We start from the raw sequence: 12988 nt of genomic DNA on the forward strand, positions 1-12988 counted from the left end.
GACTGAACCATTCTTGGGTTTGGGGGGTATCCCGGGGGCGACTGGGGGCTGCGGGCGGTGGCGGAAGAGGGGTCCCCAGCAGGTGGGGAGGGGGAGGTGCCTCTTCTCAACTCCAAGCCGGCGCGAGGCAAAGGCGAGGGCTGGCCACTGTCACATCTGCACCGGAGCCGGCGCGCATCTGCACGGAAAAGAACTGCCGGCCCGGGGTCGCCCAACTCGCTGCCGGTCGCCCCCCCTATCAGCGCGCGCACGCCCAGCCGGGTTGGCTCGCAGACACGCGCTGGCTCTGCCTCCCCTGGCCGGCCCCCCACGTCGCCACCACCCCCGACTCCCCCAGGGTCCCGCATCCGGAAAGTGAGGTGAGCGTGACCGCACCCCGGTGCGGAGGGGGAAACTGAGGCACGAGGGACTTGGGGACGGGGAGGAAGGAAGAGACAGGCATGCGGATGAATGGATGAATGGATGGGAAGGACAGACAGCTTCAGCTGAGTGGTCCCTGCTCCCCTAAGACGCAGGAGCCCGGGGATCCACATAGGGGCTCCCAGAATTCTGCAGCCCCCTTGGAAATCTGGGAGTTGGGACTCTACGGACCCCCCAGTCAGGGCCCCTCAGCCCCTTCAGAGTCTTAGTCCTCCCCCCGCCCCCACCACATCCTTGGGTGCCCAAGAAGGCAATCTGAGTCCCCCAGGGACCCAGGCATCAGAGCTCTCAGCCAGACCGCCCCCCATTGGGGAAACAGAGCCCCCCCCGCCCCTGGATCCCAGACCCCTCCCAGAAGTCCCGGTCACCGGACCCCGCGATCAGAGCGCCCAGCACCCCCTCTCTCCGCAGGGATCTAGGAGTCCTTGCCTCCCCCCTCCTCCAGGAGCCCCTGGGACCGGGCGCCGGCGCCCCCGGCCCCCGCCTTTCGGATCCAGGTGTCCCCCCCTCCTCACCCCCCAGCCTGAAGCTTCGCGTCTCGGAGGCCGCGCTCGCGTCGCCATGGCAACAGGAGTCTATTTTGCGCTGGGAACACACAGCTCCCGCCGCAGCGCCCCCCCACCCCGCCCCTCCAACCTGAGCCTGAGCGAGAGTGGGGGGCCCGGGGAGGGAGACTGGTGGTCCAGGGTCGGGGGGAGACACAGAGACACTCAGAGGGACAGAGATTTGTAGACAGCAAACCTAGGAAAGAGACAGAGACACGGAGTCAAAGAGGTAGCGAGAGATGGGGATGTGGAAACGGGGAAGACACAGGATGTATAGAGACAGAGACTGGGCAGAGGGAAGGAGAAAATGTTGGCACACAGAGGAGACTTGGGACAGAGACTGAAAGATGCAGAGATGCGATGAGACACGTAGAGAGAGACAGGCTCAGAGAGGCCGCGCGACCCAGGGCACCTCCCGATAGAGATGAGAGATCCGCCGGCAGGCTGAGGGAGAGGCGGTGGGAGGCGACGTCCCGGGAGGAGGTAAGGACACGGAGACGCAGAGACTCCCAGAGACAGAGACATAAGAGACAGGAAGGCCTAGGGACCTGGGCGGGCCGCTGGGAGTGCGTGGGGAGGGTCCGCATCTCTCCCTCAATCCCACCTCCCACCTCCCAGGTGGCGAGCCGGAGGCGGCGCTGGATCCCTCCACCCTGCCTCCCCCGCCCGGAACTGGGATCCCCGCCCCCGCATCCAGACCCCTCCCCTTCTCCCTCCGCTTTTCCCCTCCAGCCGGGTCCGCCTCCTCCGGAACCCAGATGCCGCCTTCTTCCACATGCCTAACTCAAACCCACCCTCAACCCCAGATATTCCTAGGAGGCCGTCCCTTTGCACTCGGACACCGCCCACCCTCAGCCCCCACCCCGCTGCCACCTGCGGACCCCTCTCCAGCACCCAGTTGCTTGAGGTCAGGGCTTCTGGCTTTTTCTGGGTCTCCTCCCCTCTGCGGGTCTCTATCCTCCTCTGGTTCTCTCTTTCGAGCTCTTTCTCTCTCTCCCTCTGTCCTTCAATCTCTGATCCCCAGTCCTCTGGGTCTTTGCCCCACCCCCACCCCGTCACTGCTCGCCCTATGGGTCTCTGCCCTCCCAGGGCTCTGTCCTCTTTTCTTTGGCTATCTGTACTCCCTTCTCGTCATCTCTGTTCCTCTCTCTCTGGGCCTCTGTCCCCCTTTTTCGCCGGGTCTCTGTCCCTCTCTCTCTGGGTCTCTGTCTCCCTCTCCCTGAGTCTCTGTTCCCCTCTCCCTGGGTCTCTGTTCTTCTCTCTGGGCCTCTACCCCCAACCCCGAGGGCTCTCTCCCCCTGCCCCCCGCGCCCTATTCTAGCTCTCATTCTCTGCTGCCAGGCACCTCAGAAGGCAGTCCTTGCCCCCAGAGCCCAGCTGGCAGGGTCAGGAGAGGGGGGGGTGGGGGGGCTGTGAGGCACAGCGCTTGCAGGGGAGCGGGTGGGGGAGGGGCTTCTCTGGGAGCCCAGGACCGAGTGGGGCCTGCTCTGGGACCCCTCCTCACACTGGCTCCCCTGATCTCTGTCCTCACATCTCTGTCTCTCAGGTCCTGGGCTGGGGTGCTGGGTTCTGGCCCTGAGCTGCTAGGTGTGTGTGGTGCGGGGAGGGAGATCGGGGTTTGGGGGGCATTCCTCTCCAGCTGTGAAGGAGGAGTGTGCCTTCCGGTGTGTGCTGGGGGGCTGTCTGGGTGTGTCTGATGGAGGGCCACATGCCTGCTTCCAGACTCTCCACCACTGGGTTCTCACTGGTGTGTGTGCCTATGAGGTTGCGTGACTGTGGGTTGTGATGTGTGCCACTGCGTGCCCACGTGCAGCTGGCTGGGGCAGGTCCCTGGCCATGTTCTGGAGCTGTGTGTGGTCCCAGTGTGTCAAGGTGTCTGAGATTGTGTCTGACTCTTGTGCGCTGTGGGTGGGAATGCCCCGAAATGCATGGTTGTGTGTCCACATGGAGCTGTATTGTGTGTTTGGGGAGGAGAGAGGCTCAGGTGTGCCGCCAGGATGACATTGGGTGTCCTTGCGTGTTGTGTCTGGGACACTGTGTGGGTGTCCTGTGCTCTGTGTCACTGTGTGTATATAAGCTCTGTTGTGTGTCTGTGTATAGTTTTGTGTGAGGTAGAGGAAGAACTGGTCCTCTGTATCCTTGTGTGTGGACCAGCTGCTGTGTCTGCAGTGTGTCTCCTCCCCACCTGGAGGTGCTGCCCTGCATCAGGAGGTGTGAGACAGGGACAGGAGGCTACAGGACGCCCACTGGTCGAGGGGCTGTGCGTGTGTGTGTGTGTGTGTGTGTGTGTGTGTGTTGCTGGGTTGGAGGGGATGTAGGCTTCTGCTCCTCCTGCCTCACTCCCCAGAGTTGTCAATGGCCAAGAGTTTCGTTTCCCTGGCTCTGTGCATGTGTGCGAAGTTGGAAGGGACAATGGGACTCTGTTAGCAGAGGGAGAAATTCTGTCCATGGAGCCCAGCCAGAGGCTTGGCACAGCACAGGGACTAAGAGGGCAAACTGCTACCCCTGCGGGGCAGATGAGACAAAGGTTCCCCCAGCCCAATGCAGCTCCCTAGCATCTATGATTTAGCAGACAGATGGTACCCTTGCATGTGTTTGAAAAGGTACCCCTTCCCACAGATGGATGCAGCCCCACCAGCTGCATTCTTAGGAAGGAGAGCGCGGCTGGATTCCAGCCTCTCAGCCAGACCCTCTTGTGCAGTACACAACCTGCCCAACCATATGTGGCAGCCCTCGTATGAATGAAGGAATCCACATCGCCACACACGTGTCACTCTCAGAAGTGGTGTGTCTGTGTGCATGACAACCTATGTTTCTCTGTGTGGGATAATGCATCCATGTTCTGTGGGTGGTGGTGCCCTGAGTTCAAAGCCTAGCACCATTGCTTGGGCACTGCGACATCACCTGACCTTTGTTGGTTGGTTTTTGTTTCTTAACTGTGGTAAAATACACATAACATAAAATTTAGCATTTTAACCATTTTAAGTGTACAGTTCAATGGCATTTAATATATTCACAGTGTTGTGCGACTACCACCACTATTTAGTTCCAGAATATTTTCTTCACCCTGAAAGGAAGCCCTGCCCCCATTAAGCAGTCACTCCCCATTCCCTCCTGCCCCCAGCTCCAGGCGACCACTTATCGGCTTTTGTCTACATGGATTTGACTATTGCAGACATTTCATATAAATGGAATCATACAATATGTGACTTTTTGTGTCTGGCTTTTCTCTCTTAATGTTTTTGAGGCTCTTCATGATGTAGAATGTATTGGTGCTTCATCCCTTTTTATGGCTGAATAGTATTCCATTGAATGGACAGACCACATTTTGTTTACCCATTCATCAACCGATGGGCATTTGGGTGGTCTCCAGTCTGGAGCTGCTGTAAATCATGCTTCTAAGGACATTTGTGTTTTTGTGTTAACATGTTTTTCAATTCTTTGGGGCATATGCCTAGGAGTGGAACTGCTGGGTCATGTGGTAACCCTATGTTTAACTTTTAAGGAACTGCCGATCTGCTTTCCAGAGTGTGGGCCAAGGCACTTCTAAGATGCCCGTTAAACACCAAGTGGAGGCATCCAGCAGGCAGTCTGGAGGCGAGCTCAGGGGAGGGGCCGGAGCAGAGCTAAAAGGGAACGTTGAGGCCCCAGGTGCAGCCTCCCATAGCCCTCTCCCCATCCCAGGCCCCAGCAGTTTTCATGGTGTGGTCCCTAGATACATGTGCACTCAATGGGAAGGAATAAAGGATAAAAATAATACCAAACGACATTTATTAAACTAGTCCCACCCGCCCACCCTCTCTCCCACTTCCTTGCACTGCTTTTATTTCTTCATGGCCTCCATAATTTCTTAGTGTTTCTTCATAACAGTTTCAACGTGCATCCCATTAATTTGTGTCTGCACACTGGCTTTTTCCCCTCACCAGAAGGCAAACCCCATAAAGACAGAGGAGGAACCCTGTGGTTCATCTACTGCTGCATCCCCAGCCTCAGTAAACACTGCTGAAGGAGCCCCTCCTGCCAGCCTGTTGCCATACAAAACAGCTGGGCGCACCTGTCCCATCTGGCCCCTCCCATCCTGTTCACCCTCCTATAAGTATAGCACCTGCGCTAGGCCAGGCACTGCCCTAAACTCTCTACACATATGAAATCGGTTCGTCTTTCCAACCACCCAGTGATAGCCGTCCTTACCCCTGGTTTACAGATGGGGAAACTGAGGCACATGGGGACTTAGGTGTATCCAGTATCAGGCACCTGGCACATGGTGGAGTTGGGGGATGAACCACTACTACCCTGACTCTCCAGCTGTGCAAGGAGACACGTCAGACCTGAAACTGTGAGCATGGGTGTGTGTGTGTGCGTGAAAGAGAGACAGACCACAGAGAGAGACAGAGACAGAGAGAGAGACTGAGGCTCAAGATCCCTTGATTATCGGACGTAAATACAAGAGAGAAATAAGCACTGGGGAAACTGAGGGCCACGTGGGTCTAAGGCAGCAGTTCTAACTGGGGGCAAACGTGCCCCCCGGGGGGATATTTGGCAATGCCTGGAGGCATCTTATGTTAACACGATGCGGGGGAATGTGAATGCTCCTGGCGTCCAGCAGATACTGCTGAACACCCTACAATGCACAGGATGGGCCCCCACAAGCAAGTACATTCTGTGCCCAGATGACAGTAGCGCCCAGGGTGAGAAACCCTGCACTCCCTCTTTCCACCTCCTGGTCTATAAACTCAGGTTCTCAACTCCAATCTCTCTCTCTCCTTCTCTCCTCCCCATCTGCTCTTCTTTCTCTCTCCTTCCCCATCTACCCGACTCCTCCCATCTCGCCCACCCCACCATGTGTCTCCCTTCATTGCCTCCCTTGGTCCCCCACTGACCCATCCCAACCTCCTCCCCACTCTGCCCACCTCTCACTCTGCCCACCTCTGCCCTCCCTCACCTGCATCTCACCTCTGGCTTTCCCCTCTGCCCTCTCTCCCTCACCTGCCTCCATGGTTTCTTCTCCCTCCATCACATCTTTCCTCTGGTTTCTGTCCACCTCTCTTATTTCTTCGCACCCCCGATGCCACTGTCGACTTTCCCATTCTTTCCTCCACCACTCATCACTCACTCTGATCTTTCTCTGCCATTATCATTTCCGTTCTCCTTCCGCGGTGTCTGGACATCCTCCTGTTGCTCCCCCATCACCGTGCACTGTCCCGTGGGACTGCCAACTTTGGGTCCATACATGTCCCCTCCATCTTTTCTGTTTCTTGGTTTGTGCCTCTCCGTCCTTCTACCTTCCCTTGGCCCTGCCTTCCTCATCATCTCCGGCCCCCATCTCCACATTTCTCCACCTCTGGCCACCTTTCTCCCGCCCGCCGTTCCAGCCTCGGTTCTCCCCCCAGCCTGGCTGCCCCATGCCGGCCCTCCTGCTCCTCGGGACCCTCCTGCTCCTGGCCTCGACTACCGGCCAAGCTGGGGCGCGCCCGTCCAACGCCACAAGCACCGAACCCCCGGGCCCGCTGCCCGCCCTGCTGGCGCACCTGCGGCGCCTGACCGGGGCGCTGACCGGCGGCGGGGGCGCGGCGGGCCCAGGGGCCAACGGAACCAGGACCAGCACCCCGAGTTCGGCCGGCGCGGCGGCACGGGCGCCCCCTCCTGCCGAGCTCTGCCACGGCTACTACGATGTCATGGGCCAGTACGACGCCACCTTCAACTGCAGCACTGGCTCCTACCGCTTCTGCTGCGGCACCTGCCACTACCGCTTCTGCTGCGAGCACCGCCACATGCGCCTGGCGCAGGCCTCCTGCTCCAACTACGACACGCCGCGCTGGGCCACCACGCCGCCGCCACTGGCCGGGGGCGCCGGGGGCGCCGGGGGTGCGGGCGGGGGACTCGGGCCCGGCCAGGCCGGGTGGATGGAAGGGGGCCGGGCGGGTGGCGCCGGGGGGCGTGGGGGCGAGGGCCCAGGGGGCAGCACGGCCTACGTGGTGTGCGGGGTCATCAGCTTCGCCCTGGCCGTGGGCGTCGGCGCCAAAGTGGCCTTCAGCAAGGCGTCCCGTGCGCCCAGGGCGCACCGGGAGATCAATGTACCCAGGTGTGTGTGCTCTGGGGCCGGAGGGTGGGAAACCTGGGGGCGGGGGCGGGGCCACGGGAGGCGGAGCCATCAGGGAGTGGGGCCGGTGGAGCGGGGGGCCGGCAGGGTGCAGGGAGTATGGCCAGAGACTGAGGCAGCCACCAGGAGCGCAGAAGCCAATGCCTTGGAGAGATGGACGGGACATGAGAATATATGTGACTTAAGTGGCAGTCTATGGAGTGACCGGGTAGGCTCGGGCCTTCATTCATTCAAACAAATATTTCTTGAGCACTTTCTGTGAGCCAGGAGCTGGGAACACAGCAGTGAACAAAACAAAGTCCCTGCACTGAGGAGTAAACCTGGTTTCCAATCCCAGGTCAGCTGCCTGCAGGCTGTGTGACCCTGGGGGATTTGCTTAAACCTCTCTATGCCTCAGTTTCCTCGTCTGTACAATGGGCCTAATAATTGTTCCCCACCTATTCAGACTGTAATGAAGATTACCTGGGTTAATTCATGTTGAGTCCTGGTACCTGGTAAGCCCTCAGTAAATGCTGGCTACCGTTATCATTAAGACAGTAAGCAAGGAAACACATGTGCAATATACTTTTAGATCCTGATAACTGCTGTGAAGAAAATAAAGTAGCATAACGAGTTGTGAATGGGAGGGACAGTGTTGTTTTACACGAAGTGGTCAGGAAAGGCCTCTCTGAGCAGAGACTTGAAGGAAAAGAGAGAACCAAGCAGATATCTGTGGGAAGGGCATTCCAGGCAGAGAGGAAGCCATAAGTGCAATGGCCCTAAGGTGGAGTGTTTGCAGGACAGCGAAGCGGCCCATGCAGCTGGAGTGCAGTGGGTGAGGAGGAGGTGGACAGAAGTAGGCAGAGGCCACGTCTATCCTAAGTGTGATGGGGGAGCCCTGAGCTCCGTGTGTCACCATCTGATCCCTGGGCTGTGCGTGTGAAACTGCAAGGGATAAGGGCAGAAATGGGGAGACCAATTGGAGACTGTGGCAATAATGGTGAGAGATGGGGCTGGTAGAAGCAGAGGTGGTGACAAGTGCTCCGAGTTGGGATACATTTTGGAGGGCGAATCCACAGGATTGCTAAGGGCCGTGCAGGAAAGAAAAAGAAGAGTCAAGGGTGATTCTAGGGTTTGGGGTCCACATAGCACCCTTTATTGCCATGGGGAAGGCAGCAAAAGGAACAGGAGTGAGGTCCCAGGTTCAGGGTGGGGCAGGGCCACAGAGAGGACGATGTGGGAGGGACCGCAGAAGGGGTAGGGTCCAAATACATAGGGGAAGGGGCGCTTCAAGCAGGAAGTGTGGTCCGAGGGACCTTGGGGCAGGCGGTGCTCAGATTGATATTAGCAAGGGGCGTGGCCAAAGGCTAGAAGCCGAGCTGAGCTAATGGATACACCCAAAGGTGAGAACGGAGAGGGGAAAGAGGCCTGCGCCCTCCCTCTCCCCACCCCCAGCCCCAGTCCCCAGGCCACTGACCATCCCTCTGCCACTTCTAGGGCTCTGGTGGACATTCTGAGGCATCAGGCGGGGCCTGGGACCCGCCCGGACCGGGCACGAAGCAGCTCCCTAACCCCGGGGGTCGGGGGTCCCGACAGCATGCCCCCGAGGACGCCCAAGAACCTCTACAACACCGTGAAGCCCACCAATCTCGGTGAGTGAGAAGTGGGGCTTCGGCTGCCGCCTCTGCTGCCTCTGCATCTGCCCCCACCCCTCATCCCTGTAGCTCCGCCCTCTACGGATGGCTCCATCTCCCATTGCCCAGGCCCTGCCCCTAGCCACAGCCTGCTGTCTCTGCCTTCCCTGAACCGTTATGGCCGACACCTGTTTTGGGCAATGCACTGGACTTTGCAGTGAGCCAGACCTCCTCCCTGACCTCCTGTGGGCACCCTGGGTGGGAACCCTGGGTGCTACGATGGATGATTTAGATTTAGACATTCTCAACCCCTGCACTTGAGAAACTCATGTCAGACCACCCAACAGCCAGTGACACACAAGGACTCATTTGGTAACTGAATTAGAATTTGTTGGGAGCCAGACGCCTGGATTCAAATCCTGGCTCTACCACTGTGACCTACGGCAAGTGACTTCGCTTCTCTGGGCCTCAGTTTGCTCATCCATAAAATGAGAATCATAACAGTACTCACTTCATATTATTGTTATTCTTATAGTTTATGATGAGTGCATCAGTGGAGAAGTCCAGGTAGCTGGAAGAGGGTTTGAAAAGGGTCTCATTTGGTGTGAGGGGGAGGAGTTCCCTCAGAACATGATGTTTGAGCAGTGGCCAGGAGGGTGAGGGGAGTTTCTTGGGCAGGGGGATCTCTGAGTGGCTGGAGCACAGCTTGTGAGGTGGCCAGAGCTGAGGCTGAGGAGAGGGTGGGCAGATACCTCAGGAAGGGCCTTGAGTACCAGGCTGAGCTGAGTGGCTCTGCCTTTGTCCTGAGGGCAATGGGGAGCCATGGAGGAGTTTAGAGCAAGGGAGAAGCAAAGTCAGAAGTGGGTGGAAGAACTATGTCTCTGGAACCCATATGAAGGAAGATTGATGAGAGGAAGAAGGCTCCAGAGGAGGCTTGCATGATGATCCAGGCAGTAAAGGACAAGGCTTGATCTGGGATCAGGAACGGAGGGGAGGAGATGGGTTTGAATAGTAGTGATAAGGAAGAAACATTTGACCTGGATCTTGAGGGGTGAGTAGGAGGTCTTCAGGCAAAGAAGGAGAGGAAGGGATTCAAGGCCGAGAGAACAGCATGACAGCATGTGCAAAGGCCCTGTGGCAGAACTGAGCTGGACCATTTGGGCATCAGAGAGAAGTATGGCTTGAGGGGAGGGATGGGAGATGAGGCTGCAGATGTCTGTTGGGGACAAGTCACACAGGCCTCAAATGCCATCCCCAGCTTAGACTGTGTCCCATGGGTGATGGTGAGACATGGGAAGAGTTTCGAGCAGCAGAGGGACAGGGGCAGGTGTACATGTCAGAAGTACTGCAGTGGGGCTGATCTTGGAGATGGGCTGGCCATTTCGCCAGAAGGCTGGTTTGATGATCCAGGAGGGAGAAGCAAGTCAGGGCAAAGATTCAGTAAGCAGGAGGGACCAGAGCTGGGGACCAAGTGGACATGGGTGGGAATCCTTCCACAAGACCAGGACAGCGGTGCCAGCTGGGAGCAGGCAATGGCAGTGATGCCACCTCCCCTCTTGGTCCCCACAGATAATCTGCACCACAACTACCTGCACCTCAACGTCAACAGCCCCAAACACCACGCTGCCACTCTGGGTATGGACCAGGGCGGGGCTGCGGGGAGGGCAGGGCTCCTTCCCTTCCCACCCTTGTATTGAGCCGGAGCCAGGTGCCCAGCATAGGGCAGGTGTGAGACCCTGGGAGCCTGTCCGCACAGTCCAGCCAGGTAACCCAGTGAGGCTCAGTTTCCTCATTTCTATGCCAGAAGTGGTCTGTGGGAAGCTGCATGGAGTGCGTCCCTTCTAGCCTGGGGCAGGGCACACAACGAGTGCTGAGCAAACGCCAGTTGCCCCTCCTCCTCCTCCTTCCCCAGCAAAGAGCACCCGAGGTTTGGGGGGAGTGAGCACAGGGAGTGTGCTCCCTGTGGACTGCTGCAGCTCTGAGGGGCTGGGATTCCAGATTTCTAATGCTCTAAGGGGGCTGGGGGCCAGAACTGCTGGGTCTGAGGGAGGAGGGCCTGGACTGACCCCAGCCATGCCCCTCTGCCCCAGACTGGCGGGCCATTCCGCCGCCCAGCCCCTCCTTGCACTACTCCACGCTGTCCTGCTCTCGGTCCTTCCACAACCTCTCGCATCTGCCCCCGTCCTACGAGGCCGCTGTGAAATCTGAACTCAACCGCTACTCCTCCCTCAAGAGGCTGGGTGAGTCCCGGGAAGGGGAGCTACCTGGGCGATGGGGCGGGGTCAGGGCCTGGGTTCAGGACAATGGACAGTGACCCGATAGCCTTCTAAAGCTTTAGATACCCCGCCCCCGCCTTAGATTTTTCTCCAAGTTTGTTCCAGAATTACCTGAGGTAATTTTGTATCACAATTACTTGGGGTGCTTTTTGAAAATGCAAACCCATGGTCCTCTCCCCAAGATCTGTTGCATTCATCAGGACTTGTATTTGCAATGAACAGAAATACAACTTAAAAAAAAAAAAAGGTGACTATGCTGGCTTGATAACAGAAAGTCTATGTGCCACAAGCTTCAGGTGTGGCTGAACCCAGGTGCTCAAAAGCTGTCTCCAGGATTCTACATCTCTCAGCTCTGCTGAACAGTGGGCTGGCTTCATTTTCAGATAGAATCTCCCCTTGTGATGGCAAAGACTGTCCTGAGAATTTTCAGGGCACTTCTACCAGAAGAGTCTCTCCCAATGATTCCAGCAAAATTCCCAAGCCTGGATCCCACTGGCCAAAAAGGGTCACACGCTTGTCCCAAAACCAATCACTGTGACTCTGATTGGACATTTCTGGGTCAGTGGCCGCTCCCTGGCAGTGGAGTAGCCTTCAAACACTTTAAACGGAGATCCACAGTAAGAGAGGATTTTTATATTGTGTCCCATGAGACCCACATACACTGGCACATTTCTAAATTATAGTAAAGTTTTGAAACTTGTTATTATGGACATTTTCAAACACACTCGAGAGTAGAGGGATTGTACAATGAGCCCCATGTTCCTTTCACCCAGCTTTAACAATGGGCAACATTTTGTTAATCTCTCCTCCCTCCACCCCATCTTTTGGTGGATTATTTCAAAACAAATCCCAGATATCATGTCACTTTATCCGTTAATATATCAATAACACACACAACTGAAATAAAAATTTTGTGAATGGTATTCACCCTTATTCTCTTATTATGGGACACTTTCTGATAATTTTCTATTCTATTTCATTTTGCCAAATGCTGGTCCCTACCCACAAAATTGACTTTTCAACCCATGAATGGGTCGAATCTCCAAGTTTGAAAAATACGTGCTACAGGATGAAAGGGAAGGGAAAGTGGTTCCTCAAAAGCAAGAGTTGGGTTCTACTCCCAAAAGAAGGGATGTTCCCAGGCAATTAAAAAAAAAAAAGGTCCCCCCTCATCTATGATCGCAGCATTGCAAGCTGGGCCTGGGAATCTGCATTCTGCTAGCTTGACTGTTCTGACTGGTTAAAATTGTGCCCCTGCCCAGGCTAATGACCAGGAAGTTCCAGGTAATGTCTGGGGTCTTCCTGGGGTGGGGGGTGCCCTAGGGAAGGGAGCACGTTCTGGGCTGGCTGAGGACCCACCTCTGTGGTTTCTTCCCTTCTCCCCCAGCCGAGAAGGATCTGGACGAGGCCTATCTGAAGCGCCGGCACCTGGCAGAGATGCCCCGCGGGACGCTGCCCCTGCATGCGCTGCGGCGACCTGGCACAGGGGGCGGCTATCGCATGGAAGGCTGGGGTGGCCCCGAGGAGCTGGGCCTGGCGCCCGCGCCCAACCCACGGCGCGTCATGTCCCAGGAGCACCTGCTGGGCGACGGGGGCCGGGCACGCTATGAGTTCACACTGCCACGCGCGCGCCTCGTGTCACAGGAGCACCTGCTCCTGTCGTCCCCCGAGGCCCTGCGCCAGAGCCGCGAGCACTTGCTGTCACCCCCCCGCAGCCCCGTGCTGCCCCCCGAGCCCGCCGCCCGCGCCAGCCTGGCCGCCTCCCACTCCAACCTGCTGCTGGGGCCCGGGGGGCCCCCTACACCGCTGCACGGGCTGCCCCCGCCGCCCGGCCTGCATGCGCACCACCACCACCACGGCCTGCACGGCTCGCCGCAGCCCGCCTGGATGTCAGACACCGGCGGAGGTGGGGGCACGCTGTCTCGCAGGCCGCCCTTCCAGCGCCAGGGCACGCTGGAGCAGCTGCAGTTCATCCCCGGCCATCACCTGCCCCAACACCTCCGCACTGCCAGCAAGAATGAGGTGACTGTCTGA

General features: G+C 57.6%; 1 protein-coding gene across 2 annotated transcripts; it reads left to right on the forward strand.

The window, feature by feature from the left end:
* Nucleotide 1: 1 nt before the first annotated feature.
* Nucleotides 2-12988, forward strand: SHISA7 (shisa family member 7; the record flags this gene model as incomplete). 2 transcript variants are annotated; one of them, XM_082676214.1, is made up of 6 exons in its annotated part: nt 2-359; nt 6338-7047; nt 8542-8696; nt 10248-10313; nt 10769-10918; nt 12342-12988. In XM_082676214.1, 5 exons carry the CDS (start codon nt 6368-6370, stop codon nt 12986-12988), a joined length of 1698 nt encoding a protein of 565 aa, XP_082532340.1. The 2 variants fall into 2 exon arrangements, with proteins under 2 accessions (XP_082532340.1, XP_082532339.1); XM_082676213.1 differs by lacking the exons at nt 2-359; nt 10248-10313 and having other exon boundaries at nt 6368-7047.

The sequence above is a fragment of the Grampus griseus genome (genome assembly GCF_964374135.1).
Source record: "Grampus griseus genome assembly, chromosome: 19".
Lineage (NCBI taxonomy): Eukaryota > Metazoa > Chordata > Mammalia > Artiodactyla > Delphinidae > Grampus > Grampus griseus.